This window comes from Chanodichthys erythropterus, chromosome 15 (assembly GCF_024489055.1).
Source record: "Chanodichthys erythropterus isolate Z2021 chromosome 15, ASM2448905v1, whole genome shotgun sequence".
Taxonomy (NCBI): domain Eukaryota; kingdom Metazoa; phylum Chordata; class Actinopteri; order Cypriniformes; family Xenocyprididae; genus Chanodichthys; species Chanodichthys erythropterus.
Genome location: NC_090235.1, coordinates 36,049,299 through 36,068,096, shown reverse-complemented (window position 1 = coordinate 36,068,096; position 18,798 = coordinate 36,049,299). Strand labels below are relative to the sequence as shown.

Here is an 18,798-nt window from a genome sequence, read left to right as displayed (position 1 = left end):
TAGGCCCTTCCAGCCAGTGTAGAGGTGGTTCTGCAGGGCTTGGAAGGCAGGGCTCTTTTAGTTTTCCATCCCACAGCCGCGGGAGGACAAAGGTGAGCTGCCACCGCTTCATCCAGGGGCGGCAAGTGCTCATAGCCCTTTTCTTCTGCGCCGTCGACAGCAGTGAGGGCAGAACGGTGCGTAGTGCAGAGGCGGGCGGAGTACGGAGCGCGCCACGACTTCGTAAGCTCCTCGTGCACCTCAGGAAGAAACGGAGCGGAACGCTGGCGAGGGGCTTGGCGACGGCCTGGCAGGAACCACTCATCCAGGCGGCCGCGTGATGGCTCCTCCGGCGGGGCCCAGTCGAGGTCTAACTCCTCCACTGCTCTGGATAGGATGCGGAAGAGCTCGGCATCCATACCCTGGCCGTGTTCAATGGGCTCCAGAGGAGGCGGGGGAGCGGGTTCGTCCGGCTCGCCAGCCCATCCTTCCGCTTCAGAAGCCGCAAGAGACATGGAGTCGTCGGGCTCTTCGTCGGATCCTCCAAACGAGACGAGGTCGCTCGCATCTGCAGAGGGACGCTGCTCTGGTCGGAAGAACAGGATGGGAGATTGTTCTCTAGAGGGAGAAGGCAAGGCACGCGGGGGCTGGGCCGGCGTGAGCTCGCACGACTCCGGGCGCCGAGTCGCTCTACCCTGCTGTCTTTTCCTGGCCGGCTCGCGGAGAAGGCGACCCGTGAGCGCAGAGAACCGAGGCTCATGCTCTCGCAGTGCGGGCATGAGGCTCCAGCGAGCGCGCCGTCGGCGTGGGACTTGCCCAGGCACGCGACACACTCGCTGTGTCCGTCGTCGTCGTGCAGAGGGGCTCTGCACGTGCCACAGGAGTGGCGCGGCATTTGCAGCAACGCCGCCGCCGTTATAACGGCGATTGTGGGGGCTCTTTTAGAGCGGCGAGGGCCGCGGCAGCTCTTTTAGAGCGGTAGAACCGCTGGAGGAACGCTCTTTTAGAACGGCAGAAGCCGCGGGAGAAACTCTCAGAGGTGCGCCGGATGGCGGCAGGAGACACGCTGAGAAGGCGGCCGGAAGCGGGAGCGGGAGGCGGGCGTTTCGAGGACGGCGCTCGGGGCGGCAGTCAGCGAGGGCCCCGGCGCTGTCTCCGACCGGCGAGTTCAGCTGGGTCTGCTGCGGGGCCTCTTCAGACGGCGGTGGGAGCTTCTGAAGGCGGCGAGCTTCCTCAGGCTTCAGGCGGAGATCAGCGAAGAGATGCGTTGTCGTCGCTGAAGGAGAAAGGACTGAAATCCTATGGCGAAACGCCTGCTTATATAGCCCTTTGCCCCGCCCATTTCGGCGGGAAAGTTTGCGCGCTCTCTCGCCATAGGCCGCGCAGCTATGCCGCGCCGTCATTGGTTCAACGACTTGTCTATGAGTGAACCAATGACGATGCAGTTACACTGCGTTATTGAAAAAGGCTTCAGTGACGGGGAAAAAGGGAGACTTTTCCCCATACGCAGTACGAGTGAAGTATCTCAGGGAACCCTGGACCTGCTCCAGAGCAGGTTATGTTCTAAGAGTAAGTTGCTATTGCTATAGTTACATACCCAGAAAGTTAAGTCAGAAAGTTACCAAAAGATTTACTTGATTCTCACTTATCTGCTAACTTACCCAGGTGTGTCACATAATCTGCTTTTTGGAATGCATACTTCCTATCAGAGATGCAGAGGGGGGAAGTTTTTATTTATTTATTTATTTATTTTTTTTTTTCAATGCCGTTTTGTTGAACTTGTGTTCCCCTTATACCCACATGCCTTACTCAGCAAACTACTCTATTCCATTTCTGGCAAATCTCTCTCTCTCCCTCTCTCACTGAGTGCCTGCCTAAAACCATCCATCACAGCCATCTCCCCTGAAGCAGCATTGCTTTAGCTCCTGGTGGGAGAGGAGTTGTGTGATTGACAAGATTAACTATGAGTCTCTGCTCCAGACACTCAGCTGAAGTACCTGAGAGAAAGACAACTGGTCTGTAGCGTCTGTATCTGTCTCTATTGGCCTCTGTCCTGTTGTGTAGCGCTCTCATAATGCTCTCTCTCCACAACTCATTACAATTTAATAGCTTCAGTGGGGGTGAAGGACAAAATGAAGGTGTAAATCACATACCGCTCATGTGAAAATGGAGAGTGCCTGCAATAGGCTCCTTCAGAAGGTTTTGTCAGCCATGGTGCAGCGCAACAGAGGTTCTACTGAAATGTACAAATTTAGCCAATTGTAATGTTGCAACTTGCAATTATTTATTAAACTAAACGTTGGACCATAGAGCTGGGGACACAATTAATGACCAGCTGAAACATATAAGACTGAACTCAACACACTTAAATACTGTTTCTAAAAATAGCTACTAAAAACTTAAAGACTGTTTCCGTCAACTCGAGCAGATAATGACTGAATCGGTCACTACACAACACACTAAACCACTGGTGAGTCACGACGGGACATTCAGCCGAACTCAGCTGGGCAAGATCTTGTAGCCTACTGAAACAAACATGGTTGTCAACAGAGAACAGACAGTCGCTGCTACTTATTTGCAATGCAGTCTATGCAGGAAAAAAAGGTCAGTGAAGTGAGTTACTTAAACAGCTCTTACTATCTGGACTCCGTTATGTAAACAACAAATGCTTACATAGGCTTTTGATTACTAAATTTGGTAATGTAATTAAAAAAAAAAAAAAAATCATATTGATAGTACTTCTTTGTAATCTCCACTGTCGCTTCTCCACTGTGCTAGTGTTTTGACAGAATGACTCAATTTTGAATCAGGTTTGCTGTGTTTTGATAGAGTTAGTATATGTAGAAAAAGGTTTTTAGCATTTTGAAATGTAAAGTTTGTTTTACTTAAAATATGGTTTTGGGCAGAAAACTAACTATTTGGCTAATTGTGTGAAGTAGGCGTGTTGCTGTGTTAAGAGTTTAGGAAAAAGTACTTTAAGTATTGGTAAACGCTTGTTAGCAATTGAAAAAAAAAAAAAAAAAAAAAATGTTTCGGCCAGAGCTGTATCTGTTCTAACAGAAAGCCCAGTCTGTGTTTTCTTATTAGTTCCCATAATGCCACATATAAATGTAAGACAAAGCACCTTGGTTGTAGCAGTGATACCTCTCTACTCGCAACCACCGGGTTTTGCTTAAAGGTCAAGCGGAAGCTAATTATTCCCACAGCGTTATGGAATTACTCAAAGCCATCCTTGGCCTTTAGACAGCCCTGATAACTAATCCTCCACCTTCATACATGGGAAGCTTTACTTTACATTATTACAAAGATTCAACCAAGCTTTGTACACATCTGAGTCTGTCACACAGTCAGCATCACTGACAAATTGCCCCCAACCAGTATATATTTCCGCCTGCAATTATATACTAAAAGAAGGTATCCAGGGGGGCTACACAAAAGATAATTCAGATAATTCCACTTTTTCTCTTTACTCTACACTATCTCAATAAGTCTAAATGCTCAGTCAAGGTCTTAGTGTTAGGATAAAGTTTGAGAGCTGGTTTATTTTTATTTTTTTTTTAACTTCTGCATTCTTCTATCAATGTGGACAGAGCACCATACAAAAAAAAACTCTTACTGTGTTTCCCGCATCACTGAATCTACAGCGCTACTTTGACTACAGAGTTGTGAGTTTGCAGTTTGAATTGAATGTGAGGAGAAAAAACAAAAAACAAAAACATCATTCTATTGTCTGTCATTTCACGCCGCACAACAAACAAAGCCAGGAATAGGAGTCATTCAGGGAGAAATTTTGTAGAACTGTCCTATAAGTGTTCTTTATTGTGTTGAATGGCAGGACCTCCAGCTGCAGAATTCTGTCATTGTGAGATGCACATTTCACGGATCTCACATTTGAAGTTGAGCAGCCATAAAGACAAATCTAACAAAAGACAAATGCTTAAAGAAGAACTTATTTTTAAGTATTTTACTGAAGCTCACTTGTTCAAATGTTAAAAGGTTGCCCTTTGAAGGAAAAGAAAAAGATTAATCGCAATAAAACATATTTAATGTACCCATTAGACCATTCGTATTATTATTAATTCTCAGAAAATCACAGCGGACCGCACTCCTTTATCTGACTGAATTGATTATGACTTAACGCTGAGGAGGGAGGAACTGAAAGGAAAAGAGATCCTGGGCATGAAAGTGCCAGAAGGTATTGGTTCCAGCAAATCAATATAAAGCGGATCTCCATCTTCACCATGAAAGACCTTGAATGAGGAAAGCTTTGAAAAAATATTTCCAGTCACTCATCGAAGTCCTCTGAAGTTGTCTAAATAGATCAAATACAATAGACGCTTTTGACTTTTGGGTTTAGGGTAAATAGGCACCTATCAAGTGTCATTAGTTCTGAGCGTGGTGAATCTGAGGTAATTCTAAAAGGCAGAGGAAATGCATGCTGTACCGTTGCTGCCACTCATTTTCAGTGTTGGGGAAAGTTCCTTTTAAAAGTAATGCATTACAATATTGTGCTACTCCCTTAAAAAGTAACTAATCGCATTACTTAGTTACTTTTTATGGAAAGTAATGCATTATTATTTTCTTATCTGGGCTGGGCTGTTTGTTTGTTTGTTTTTATAACAACAAAAAAGTCCTATTTTTGGCAAATATAAAGACCCTTTCACACCAAAAGTGAAATGAATAAGCCTCAGGCTGAAGGAAATGCAAATTCACGTCTGTTTAGTAGAGGGCGCAGCTCAAACAAACAAGCCTTTCAACTGTGCTGCTATTTTGGAATACAGAAGAATAGGACAGAGGAGAAGAATTAAATGGATATAGGTATGCTCACATTTAGTCTAGAACTAGTTTAGAATAACCATGATATTTTCACAGCACACACAACGCCTCTGTACTTACTCCCGATTTCTCTCAACAGGAGAGGTGTCAGTCAATAAATTGGAAAACAAAGTAACTCAGATATTTTCTTGTAAATTTAATAGTAATGTGTTACTTTATTAGTTACTGGAAAAAAGTAATCTGGTTACATAACTCACGTTACTTGTAATGCATTACCCCCAACACTGCTCATTTTTAACCGTAATGACCATATTGATTGATTTCAAAGGTGTACATCTAGCAAAAAAGTAGTAATAAATAAATAAATAAAAATAATAAAACATTTTATCAGAGAAAAGTTCAAAAAAGGACAGAGCAGCAATATAATACTATTTTTCCCCCACATCTTCTGAAGTCATACAGTGAAGAACACACAAAAATGTAAGTTATTGAAAGTCATCAGCTCTGCAACAGCTCTCAAATCTCATTTACGATCAATTCCAAGCATTTTGCATGATGATGTGCCATGGAAAGTTGGACAATAATGATTCTGAATGGCAGTGGTTCATGCATGTCACATGACCAACATGTTACACAAGTTTTAAACGTGTGAAAGTGATTTAAAAGCTACAGCAAAGGGAAAGATTTTCAGTATGACTTAAATTTAGCTTGTTTCTCACACAAAGCATAATGATTCAGAAGATGTTAAATATAGACCCGAGGACTATATTTATAGTGCTTTTTTGTATATGACAATGTCAGGCCCCATTTGTGGAAATGAGGACTAGGACAGTGTGTTAAAGAGGTCCTATTATAGCTTTTTACAAAGTCTTGATTTTGTTTTGGGGGTGTATTAGAATATGATTTCATGCTTGATTGTTCAAAAATTGCATTATTTTTCACATATTTTATATTATTATAGCTCCTCTCTCCCCAGTCTGGCTAGAATGCACTGTTAGGGTCCCTTAAGGTTTCCTTAGGTCCTCTTTCTGAAATACTAAATGTTCTGTGATTGGTTAACTGGCCCAGTGTGTTGTGATTGACACTGCTTAGCGAGTGTCTGAGAAATGTCACACCGCTTCATAACAGCGAGTTCTGTTCTGGTGTAAATAATTAAGGATGACATCAATTTCAAACCAATTCGAGCCCGAATCAGACCCTGACAATGCTAATGAATAAGAGGATTGTGCAGAACAGATTTCAAGCATGGACTTTGCAAGCACAGATTTACGGAAGAGGATTAGGGCCAAGCAATAATAAAAAAATAAAACCATCTCAAGATTAAAGTTGTTAAATTTCGAGAAAAAACTTTATTCTCAACATTTTATCTCGACTTTTTTGTCGAAATTTAACAAGTTTTTTTCTCGTAATTTAACGAGTTTATTCTCAACATTTTATATCGACTTTTTTCTCGAAATTTAACAACAATTTTCTTGTAATTTAATGAGTTTATTCTCAATATTTTATTTCGACTTTTTTCTCAAAATTTAATTAGTTTTTTTCTCAAAATATAACAACTTTAATCTTGAGATGATTTTAATTTTTTATTATTGCTTGGCCCTAATCCTCTTCCGTACAGATTTCACAGGACGGTATTTTTTTAAAAAAAAATTTTTTTAATATAATTTTCTTATAGATTATAAATACAATGTTGTCATATTTGTCTGTAAACTATGATAATACAAACAGTAATCGATCACAAAATCACAGATAATTTTCCTCAGGGGCAGTGAATAATCTTATAAAAGCAAGAGCTTACAAAACACTACATTAGTTAGTGGGCTAGCAGAAGGCAAAGATTTGCCTTTGTTTACATCATAATAACAACATAAAACTTATAATTGGAATTGTTAATATAAAACACAACTACAAATAATAAGACATACTTAAAAGTTGTGATCCATAAACAACAGATTATCTTGATGGCTACATCTTTCAGGGGGAGCTTTTGTGCGTAGCCTGCATTATAAACATCTTTGTGTGTGTGTGTGTGTTCTGTAGGAAAATGAAAATCATATGGGTTTGGAACTATATGTGAGTAAATTATGTTAATTTTTGGGTGAACTGTGCATTAAAACTATCTTTACAGTTAATGTTGCAAATATAATTGTCACATAAGGTGAACTCAGCAACAAGGGGAGAGCGTTATCCGAAATGCAGTGTTTATTAGATAACAAAAAAGTACAGGGAACTAGAAAAACTAAGGACAGAGAAACAGAACTGAGCTCATCTAACATTCTCTTATGGACAAGACCTGACAAAAAACAGGAATCACAGGAGGTATACACAAACAGGGATAATATACTAACAAGACACAAGTGGAATCAAATTACATATCAAAGCCCCCAAGAGTCTTGATAAAAAATCAACTCTAATCACTTTTTTTTTTTTTTTTTTGGCACAGCTTCTTTAGATCATTAGTCTATATCAAAAATATGCCATAAACATGTTTTCACAGAAGTAAAGTTTTCCTGTTTCACATGACACAAGAGAAACACTGTTTTGTGTCTAAGTTTTCAAATCAAAAATCAGGTTTTTATTTTACCATGCATACAATTTAGGGACCGTTTACACAACACTGTTTTCAACTGTGATGTCATGCGCATGTGTATTACATGTTCAGTCTATAGACATTTCACGGGTTCACACTTACACATAATTAGATAGAGTAAAGGTTATGCGTATTTGGCGTGCTGTCCGGGGGGAGGGCTCCGTGCTCGAACTTTTGGCCCGAACCCAGAGTACTCCCCTCGATTATGATAAGAATTGTAAGAACTAGAAGTGAGGAGATTGGGAGATGGAGGGATTCATGTAAGCTCTCAATGAATAGAGGTAAGTCTGCTGTATATATACCTCTTATCGTTAATTGAGTTGATTAACTGAATGCGTTCCTCTCATGTTAATTAGGTAAATTATCTGAACGTGCTCCTCCTGAACTTTGTTAATAACACATCATGTAGTGTTTCTTTACAAAGTGACATGGCAACTACTGTTCTAGTCCTTTTTGCGGATCTATATGAACAGGGATTGTTTTTGACAGTGTTGTCATATGTATGCAAAAAATGCAAAGGATTTTTTTTTTTTTTTTCATTTTTAGTACTTTATTGTGTAAAACGTACCCAAAGGCAATGTACCCCCTTGCAATTTAGTCAGACATGTACACCTGAAACATTGATGTAAAGGTTTAAAACAAACAAATGGAAAAGACTAATACTAAATCAAGGCCTGATAGGCAGATAAACAGCTATAAATTAACATGCCCTAATATCTTTTCATATTCCTTAGGTAATAATGTTCTGTACTGGAGACATGCCAGTTTGTCTGTGTAATTGCTTCTGTCAAGACATAAATTAAAGTAGTGAAGGAAAAAGTAATAAAATATTTTGCATTCCCAGTGCATACATCTTGTAATATGTGCTGTTCCTCAACTTTAAAACACATTCAATGCTTCAAAGTCAATTAAATTTATATTAGTTTAATGCTTTTGGCAGACTCCAAAGAAGTGCATACATTTTGTTTGTTTTAGGTATAAAGGATAACGAAAGATAGAAGTCAAGTAGAGAAAAGTTCAAATAAAAACAGTTAAAAACACAGTATCAATCAATCAAGCTCTCTACAATGGTCATTCTCAGGAAAAAGTGGCATTTGTGCCTGAATTTTTATTTTTGTTTACATATATACAATTTAATTTTAAATTGTTAGTTACTGATGAAATGTTATTTTCTCATATTAGGCCCAACCATGGTTCAAACCACTATAGGCAGCGCCTAAAGGTCACATTACAGAGCATGACTAACAAAACAGGAAAACCGAAGGAAGAACAATTAATTACTGAATAAGACAAAAGTCATGCCCGGTCTAAGGGACAGGATGCAATATAAAAGAGTTCAAAACAAACAAACAAACAAACATACTAAACAGTGAGTTGGCGAAACAATAATAATGTGTTTATGTAACGGCAGGCCAGCAAAGGGAGCCGTCACCGGAATACTGACCATGTTCCACTCCCTCTGCTTCCTCTTCAGTCACTTCCTGTTTGTTGGCCTTTTTACCAGAGACCATGCTGTGGCTCATTGCGAAGTATTGCCAGTTTACCTGCCTTACCAAGCGTTATTTTCCCTGTTTATTCTGTCTGATTACCTGTGTATGATTCTGCCTGCTTCTCTGTTTACCGATTACCTGGATTCCCTTTCGATACTTCACTCGTACTGCGTATGGGGGAAAAGTCTCCTTTTTTCCCCGCTACTGAAGCCTTTTCAATAACGCAGTGCAGCTGCATCGTCATTGGTTCACTCATTGCAAGTCGTTGAACCAATGACGGCGCGGCTTTGCTGCGCAGCCTATGGCGACAAAGCGCGCAAACTTTCCCGCCAAAATGGGCGGGGAAAGGCCCTATATAAGTGAGCATTTCGCCATAGGCAACTCAGTCCTTTCTCCTTCAGCGACGACTCGTCTTCTCCTCGCTGATCCTCGCAGAAGCCTGCTCGCCTGGAAAGAAGCTCGCCGCCTGAGAAGAAGCTCTGCCGCCGTCGAAGAGGCCCCGCAGCGGACCCAGCTGAGTCACCGGATTCGCCAGCGCCTTCGCCCTCGCCGACTGCCGCCTAGCGCCGTCGACGAGCCGCCGCCTCCCGCTTCCGGCCCGGACTCAGCGCGTCTCCTGCCGCCATCCGGCGCATCTATAGAGCATTTTTCCGCGGTTCTCACACCGCATTGAGAGCACTTTCCACAGCGGTTTTCACCGCTTACGGCCCTCGCCGTTTAAGAGCAACACAATCGCCGTTTTCACGGCGCCCCGGCATTTTTCAATGCCTCACCACTGCACTACGTGCAGAGCCCCTCTGCTCGATACAGACGGCCACGGCGAGTGCGTCGGATGTCTGGGCAAGCCCCACGCAGATGACGCGCTTGCTGGAGGCTCCTGCTCGCACTGCGAGTCTATGAGCCTGGCATCGTTGCGCTCACGGGCTTCTTTCTTCATGGAAAATGAACCCGTCGATCGCGCCCTCCTCTCTCCTTCCTCCCGCGAGCCGGCTAGGAAGAGACAGCGGGGAAGACCGGCTCAGCGCGCTGAGCTGAGCGAGCTCATGCCGGCCCACTGCCTGCGTGCTTCGCCCTCTCTCAGCAGAGAACAGTCCCCAGTGCTGTTCTCCCGCCCTGAACAACGTCCCTCGGCTGATGCAAGCGACCTTGTTTCCTTCGGCGGATCCGACGAAGAGCAGCTCGATGACTCCGTGTCTCTGGCAGCCTCTGAGCCGGAGCACTGGCTGGGCGAGTCTCACGACCCCGCCCCCCTGCCTCCCCTGGAGCCCATTGATCGCGGCGCGGGTATGGACGCCGAACTTTTCTGCGTCCTATCTAAAGCCGTGGAGGAATTGGACCTCGACTGGGCTCCACCAGAAGAGCCGTCACGAAGCCGCTTGGATGAGTGGTTCCTCCCAGGCCGCCGTCAAGCTCCTCAGCAACGCTCGGCCCCGTTCTTTCCTGAGGTTCATCAGGAGCTGGCGAAGTCATGGCGCGCCCCCTATTCAGCCCGCCTGCACACTTCTCACCGCTCAGTCCTCGCCTCAGTTGATGGTTCGGAGGAGAAGGGTTACGAACACCTGCCGCCCCTGGATGAAGCAGTGGCCGCTCACCTCTGTCCGCCCGCGGCCGTGGGCTGGAAGACGAAGCGTTCCCTTCCATCTAAACCCTGCAGGACCACTTCCGCCCTTGCAGGACGAGCGTATGCATCCGCTGGCCAAGCCGCCTCAGCGCTCCAATCTATGGCCATCTTCCAGGTCTTCCAGGCAAAACTTCTCCGCACCATGGACGAGTCTGGCACTGAAGAGACCGCCTTCAGGGATCTCCGCAGCGCAAATGATTTAGCCCTGCGGGCCACAAAGGCAGCGGCCCAAGCCATCGGCAGATCGATGGCCAGCCTGGTGGTGCTGGAGCGCCATTTATGGCTTAACCTGACGGAAATCAAAGATCAGGACAAGACGGCCTTCCTCGATGCGCCTGTTTCCCCGTCAGGACTCTTTGGACCGGCAGTGGAAGGTTTCACAGAGCGTTTCACGGCAGCACAGAAGTCTTCTCAAGCGATGAGACACTTCCTGCCCAAACGTTCAAGCTCAGTATCTGCTCCTAGCCGCCCCAGGCCTGCGCCGGCTCAGCAGACGAAACCAGCCCCTTCTGCCTCTCAGGCTGCGCCGCCCAAAGAGCACCGCCACCGCTCTGCTAAGCGCACGACCTTCCCGAAACGCCAGGGACCCCGGCCCAAGATCGTGCTGGACCCGGCGCCTCAGAAGTCATCCTGATCAGCCAGAAAGGAAGAGGATCGGGGCACGTCTCGCCACGGCCGGACCACCCCGAAAGCTCGCTCGCACATGCTCCCCTCCGCCTCGTTTATCTCTGGGCGCGGGACAAATGCAACCTGCAGTAACAGGACCCACACTTGCTGCGTCCTTAACAACCGCCATTATCACGGCGACCCAATTTTTACACACTCCTCAAAAGAGCTTATTTCCTCTTCCTACCATACCGGTGTGCGACCCCCTTCTAAGCGGGTCGCCGTCCGATGTCATTCTACCCCTTGCTGCCCGGGTCGAGGCTTGGCGAGCCATCCCCGGTGTATCAAGTTGGATTCTGAGAACCATAAGCCTAGGCTACTCGCTCCAGTTTGCCAGAAGGCCCCCACGCTTTGGCGGGGTGATTCAAACTATGGTACAACCGGACGACGCTCATGTCCTCATGTTTTAACTCTTCTGAGAAAAGGTGCTATAGAATTAGTGCCCCCTTCGCAGAGCGAGTCGGGCTTCTACAGCCGTTACTTCCTGGTTCCAAAGAAAGACGGCGGTCTCAGACCAATTCTGGACCTCAGACTTCTGAACCTTTCCCTCATGAAGCGAAAGTTCAAAGTACTAACGCTGAAACAGATCCTCGCACAAGTATGTCACGGGGACTGGTTCTGCTCGCTGGACCTGAAAGATGCTTACTTTCATATTCAGATAGCCCCCAAGCACAGGCGATTCTTGAGATTCGCGTTCGAGGGTGTGGCTTACCAGTAGACGGTCTTTCCCTTCGGGTTGTCCCTAGCTCCTCGCACTTTCACGAAGTGCATGAACGCTGCACTCTCCCCTCTCGGACAGATGGGTATACGCGTTCTGAACTATCTCGACGACTGGCTCATCCTAGCCAGCTCGCGGTCGGAGTTGGAGCACCACAAATCCGTGCTTCTCAGCCACCTGCAGTGTCTGGGTCTCAGGGTCAATTTAGCCAAGAGCCTGCTGCTTCCCACTCAACGTATCTCGTTCCTGGGTGCAGTTCTCGACTCTGTCAGTATGACGGCAGTAGTCTCATCAGAGCGTGCTCTGACCATTCAGCAGCTCGTGGCCTCCATCAAGAACAAAGCCTACCTCCCTCTGAAGCTATTCCAGAGGTTGCTAGGGCTGATGGCTTCCGCCTCCCCGGTGCTGCAGCTAGGCCTGCTACAAATGCGGCCTCTTCAGTACTGGCTGAAATTTCGGGTCCCTCCTCACGCATGGCGGCACGGCCGCTTGCGCCTCAAGGTCAATCAGGCCTGCGTAGCAGCCCTGAGGCCCTGGAAGAACCCCTCTTGGTTCAGTCTTGGAGTACCCATACAGGCGGTGTCACGGAGGACGGTGCTTTCCACGGATACGTCCAACCTGGGTTGGGGTGCTCTGTGCGAGGGCAGTCCGGCCTTCGGCTCGTGGTCCCACGAGGAAAGCCATCTGCACATCATCTGCCTCGAGATGCTGGCAGTAATTCGAGCCCTACAGGCCTTTCAGGCTCATTTGACGGATCGCCACGTCTTAGCCCAATCGGACAGCATGACAGTGGTGTCATATATCAACCTCCAAGGAGGTCTCTCGTCCAGCCGCCTATGCGCCCTGGCGAAAAGACTGCTAGAATGGGCTTCTTCACGGGTTCGGTTGCTCAGAGCGACCCACATTCCCGGAAAGAACAACCTGGGAGCAGACATGCTGTCCCGGAGCAACGTCCCCTCAGACGGGTGGACGCTCCATCCCCAGATAGTTTACACCATTTGGGAGTTATTCGGGAAGGCAGAGGTAGACCTCTTCGCCTCTCAAGACAGCTCTCATTGCCCAATTTATTTTTCGAAGAAGGAAGACGCGCTGGCCCACTCTTGGCCCAACACCCTTCTCTACGCTTTTCCCCCGGTCGCTCTGATCCCCCAGGTGATCAGGCATGTCAGGGAAGACAGGCACAGAGTTCTGTTAGTGGCCCCGCTCTGGAGGTGCCAAGTTTGGACCTCAGAGCTATTCAGGCTTTCCACAAAAGCCCCCTGGTCGATTCCTCTGAGACGGGACCTCCTCTCTCAGGCGAACGGAACAATCTGGCACCCACGGCCGGAGCTGTGGGCTCTGCACCTGTGGTCTCTCAACGGGAGCCTTCTTGCCTCCCCGAGAACGTGCTAGTGTAAAGTTCCACCCACTAGCCCAACGACGGCGTCTAGTGGTCTGGTCGAAGGTACTTTGCGTGTAAGTCCTCTGGCACTGAAAAATCATCTTAATTTAATACAATTTTGTGTCTAATTAAAAATCTGACTCCATGAATAGTTTTAATCTGACTCCAATTATAAGTGACTCTTAGTTACAAAATGTGTCCGATGCAACAGCTGATCGTGATTAGTTGTATTTAAATTTGGATCTTAGATTTTTCTGATTATCTTATAATTACAAATATTTGGTTCACTGCAGTCCCGGTATCGCTTTAGAAGAGTCATTTCGGCCGAATTAAATGCTCTTCCCGATCACAAACTCGTCAGTTCTGATCTTAAACATTGGATGCAGGGTAAATATCTACCTTTAAGTCGGTCGCGCTCTGCTTACTCGTAACAAAAAGCATAGTTTTGATATATTTACGAAAAACTGCAACTTATTTAAGACAGTGATTGTCAGAAATCAGAATGGACTCAATTGACGTGCTCTATGCTCCATCCATCAAACCTTCCGTATGAACAATCCTGAACACAGATTTGAGGTAATACCTTCGCTTTTATCTACTAGAAATAATGAATTTAAGATTAATACAGAATAAATCAAGAATAACATTTATTAATTTGCCAGGCAGGATACAACATCAATAAGAATAATCAAAACAGAATACATCACCCAACCGATCAGCATAAAATACAAAATACAATTCAAACCAAAATATTAAAAAGAATTTCAAAGAGTCAGCATACCTGGCAAATAGAGAGATACACACAGCAGTTGTGCGGGAAGCTCTGATTACAGATTTCTTCCTTGAGTGGTTTGCCAAGTCCCTTTAAATACCCAAATCTTAACAAAAGAGCAGTAAACATTTAGCACCCAAATATTCATGCAACTTTTGTCGGACCTTTCTCGTGCTCCAAATGGTCACACGCCTGGTTTTTGGGAATCAAACAAATGGTTGATTGGGGCATTTCCCACACCAGGAGAACAGGCTCTGTTATCTTTATTCTTGCTCTTTGATGTGGGAGTGAAACCATCTTACCAGCCGCACCAGACGCATTTACATTGAAGTGACTTAAAACACCTAAGATCATAAATTTGTGAGGTCTACATGGCCTGAGAGGAAGAAGAAGGTGTGAGGAGTCAGGAACTCAGCATGGGGGGAAGAGAGGATGCTGAGCTGGGTATTTGTCACATGCTCTTTCTCACAGATCCTCGCTTCAGATTAGAGAGTTTTAATGTTTTATTACAGGATATAAATCTTGAATTCAGTCTTGGTGAAATCCATCCTTACAGTTTCCGCCCTTGGTCCCTTGGGGCAGATCCAGAGCAGTCCCTGAGGGGCCACTATCCATGGATTTCTTGCAGCTTGCTTACAGTTGTAGCTTCTGTAAGGCTGGTACCCGTAGTGGACTGAGCGCAATGGCCACATTAGTTGAAGTGCGCATTGCACGGAGGAGACATCTGAAGTAGCAGCACTGGATGAGAGTGAATAAGAAGATGAGCACACTGGCGATGGCGCATCCCCGAAACATCCAGTCCCACCAGGTGTAAACATACCAAGCTGAGCGGGTAGAGGAACTAGACAGGATCTCTGCAGTTCTTTTCGCCAGGTTTGCTTCCACTTGTGCTTGGTTAAGGTGGTATTCAGTCTGTAAAAGAATTCCTTGAACTAAGTCCATCGTGTTGACCAAAGCTTGTGTGCTCTGCTCATAAAAAGTGTCCTCCCACCATGGGGAAACATCTACGTCTAGTGGTACCTTCCCCAGGATATTTATCTGGCCCATTGAAAAGTCCTCCTTCACTTCCAAGCAGAAAGTGTGGTTTGCAGGGCAGGTCAGACCTCCGTAAGTGAAGGAATTCATCTCGCTTACGATGCACCACTGAGTATGAGACACTTGGACAGCATCGGAATGGCCATGTAAAGACTGCACATTAATGAGTTTAGAATCATTTGCAGAAAAAGGTTGTAAAGTATTGCAGGTACAGATAGTGTAACTAGATGTTTCATGACAACAGGTGCGAGTGGTAAATAAGGTTTCACTGCCCTTCAAAGTAATATACCCCGTAAGATGGTCCCATTTAATGATCTGATCCTTCACTACAACGCCAATGGAGCGTATGGTAGTGGAATTTAAGTAGACTTGATCTGGGTGAATTAAAGGGAAAGTGGCAAAAAACCCAATACAACCAATACATTCATTTCCATTATACATCATTAATGTTGATAACAATTCAGGATAGTTAATGTTCTTCATTTTTTCTGAAGTAAGCCATCTATGCAGATCTAAAATTTCTATAAGATCATTTAAAACATGTCTAGGCGTCTTATGAAGACGAAGATCTAAAATTTCTTGTCTTGCTGCAGTAAACAAATCTTGTGCATACAATCTACAGGCTAAGTCATGCTCGATGGTACGGGTCTGATTGAAAATTGCTTTACTGGTCGTCAGAAGCGCCTGCGCTTCGGATCTGACCGCTTTGATTATGTTCTCATTACTATTAGTGATGTGTTGGAAACCAGTGGCCACCTGGTTTGCCAACCATGCTGAAAATTGAGATTGACCTGTGATTTTATAAGTGTTAGATATAGAATTTACTGATCCAAAAAGGCCTGCTATATTTCCAAATAGGTCTCGTTTAGAACGAGCAGGTGGAATTTGGACTGCAAGTCTGTTTTTGTAATCAGAAACTAAATCATCGATGCGTGACTGTAGCCATGTATAAGTTTCATCATTATGATTACAATGTTCTACATAAGCAGACAAAATGTTAGAGATGTTGTACGTCACATGTGTTATCACAAGATTAACATCATGAAGCAAAGTTTTGTTTATGTTTCCTTTGATAAAGCCACCCGGAGGGGTGGGATATAGTTTTGGACACTGTGTGGGCTTTTTGTATCCACAGGTAGTTAAATTAAAGCAATGATGCGATGTCCATGAACAATTATGAGGGCTAGTAAAATCATCCATATTTGCCGCACATTTTCCCACACAGTATGTTCCTTCTTTTCGTCCAGTCCAAACAAATGTTTTCAAATTATTTTTTGGTTTAGGATTTGTTAGGTTAAAAAAAAGTTCAGTAAACTTCAAATGTGTATTATTATGTGTTGTAGCGTGTCTACACTTATATGTTGATGGTTTTAGATCCTTAATGGAGTAAAGTTTTTTGGGATCTTGACCATAATTATTGATTTTATACACTAACTCTTGACTACCAATGTTTGAACCCGGATACTCATTAAGTTGATTCCAGGTAGTAATGTTATGTTCCATTTTTGGTGCGAGTGTGTAACCTGTGAGGTTTGTGTCTGGGAGATGGGTAGAACCTGTCTTACAGCAGATTTTAGTTACACAATTTGGTTCCGGTGCTAATCCGGGAGGCCATGTGACTATTTCTTTGTATGTAATTGGAGTGTAAGATGTGGATGGCCCCTTAGTATATTTCCATACCCATCTCCCGCATCCTAGAGTGTGTGTGAGTGTGACTCGTTGTCCCAACTCGATACAGCTGGGTCCAGACACCGCCCTGGAATCCGGCCTCCATGGAATTGCAGTGACTGTCCTATGGAGAGGAAAGATCATAATTAATTCAATGAACCTTTGAATCGTTTACACTGGGACATGTGATACCATTTTAATTTTCCTCTGATGGTCACGGCCACACAGCTGTTGCAGACAGCTTTAATTTCATAGGGCCCATGCCATCTAGGGGAGAATGCATTTTGTTTTACAAAAACGCGTACCATCACAATATCTCCTTCTGAAAATTTTGTTTCAGAGATTGGGTTGAACTGTGCATCATTTGTCAGGTCTGACTGTTGTCGTTTCAGATCAGCCTGAGCGTGCAACACCTTCAATCTTTCTTGCAATTGCACCAAAACAGTCTGCTGTGTTGCGAGCATTAAAGGCCCCAGGTCTGCTGGGGAAATTTCTGGATCAATGGGCAACTTCATCACCCTTCCAGTCATAAGCTCATATGGGCTAATGCCTGTAGCTTTTGATGGGGTTGCACGCAGCACAGTCAGAACAGTGGGCAAAACATCAATCCACTTGTTTTGGTGTTGAGCTATCTGCTTGGAGATATTTTCTTTGATGGAACGGTTAACGCGCTCAACCATTCCAGAACTTTGTGGCCGATATGATACGTGCAATCTTTGTTTAATGTTCAGCATTTTGCACATATCTTTCATAACCTGTCCAGTAAAATGAGTTCCTTGATCGGATTCAATTTGGATTGGTGCTCCCCAAAGGGGGATGATTTGGTTCGCCATCACACGTGCCACTGTGTTTGCGGTGTTATTGCGAGTGGGAATTGCTTCAACCCATTTTGAGAATTTATCAATTATCACGAGGCAATATCGATACCCCCCCTTGGCACTGGGTAGCGGGCCAATGAAATCCATTTGTAGGGACTCCCAGGGTCCTTTAGGTGGTTCTGGCCTGCGCAGATTTGTCCGACCTGGTTTTCCCTGGTTAATAGAGGCACACACTAGACAGATGTTACACCATCTTTCAATGTCAGCTGTCATTCCTTGCCACCAAAATTGTTTTTGTATCAACTGTGCTGTCTTTGTTGCAGACACATGCGCATATTCATGATACAATTTAATTATTGGCTTTTGTAACGCTTCTGGAACGACAAATTTTCCATCTCGGATGACTATGCCTTCGATTACGTTAACCATCTGATCATGTTTCAAGTGTGGCGCAAGTTCTCCATCAGAGACCCACAGATCTTGCTGATACTGTTTGAGGTCTATGGGTGTAACTTGCGCCGCACTTGCTACAGAAGCAGAGGGTGGTTCTTTTTGCCATACGTCACCTTTCACTGCTGCCAGCTTAGCCAATTGGTCAGCAATATTATTGTTTTTCTCATGCACATCAGGGTTCTTGCTGATGTGTGCACGCACTTTTACAACGGAAATGGGGGCTTCTCGCGCTTGAATTTCTTGCCAAATTGCAGTTATAGTGTTGAAATGCTTTATAGGCGTTCCGGCAGACGTGAGGAAATTACGCAATTGCCACTGGGCCATAAAATCTGTTACCACGCCATACGCATAACGACTGTCCGTATATACGCAGAGCGGATCAGGGTGTGCCTTAATTGCTTCTAGCAATGCGACGAGTTCAGCTTCCTGTGCGGATATGTTAGATGGCAATTTAAACAATAACTGTTGTTTTGCATCTGTATCGGAGAGATGAGGAGCCCACACTGCACAGCCAGTATAGAAGTGACCATTTTGACAAAATCGAGAACCATCAATGTACACATATACTTGGCCTGGTAGTGGCTGGTCATGTACAAGGCTTTGTGCCTCTTGTTCAGGCTGGCATGTGTGTGGAAGTCCCTCAACATCTCCGAGCAGATGTGGCAAGATTCGCGTGTTTTTTACTGTGATTTCACGTGCTTGAATGTCTGCTAACCATCTCGCTAATCTCTGGGAGGAAACTCCCTTTATCCGGCCTTGCAACAACATTTGTACAGGCGTGTGCATTGTGTGTATAACAACAGGTTGAAAGCCAACAATGGGTTCTGTTGT

At 44.9% G+C, this 18,798-nt stretch overlaps 1 protein-coding gene across 1 annotated transcript; it reads right to left on the bottom strand.

Annotated features, from left to right (window-relative positions):
* Window positions 1–14,516: 14,516 nt before the first annotated feature.
* Window positions 14,517–16,258, bottom strand: LOC137002071 (uncharacterized). The gene has a single exon (XM_067361533.1). The coding sequence runs from the start codon at window positions 16,226–16,228 to the stop codon at window positions 14,627–14,629; it is 1,602 nt and encodes a 533-aa protein (XP_067217634.1). The 5' UTR covers window positions 16,229–16,258; the 3' UTR covers window positions 14,517–14,626.
* Window positions 16,259–18,798: the final 2,540 nt, after the last annotated feature.

Coding starts and splice junctions, on each gene's coding strand:
- LOC137002071 (XM_067361533.1), bottom strand. CDS start 16,228: ATGGATGATTTTACTAGCCCTCATAATTGTTCATGGACATCGCATCAT.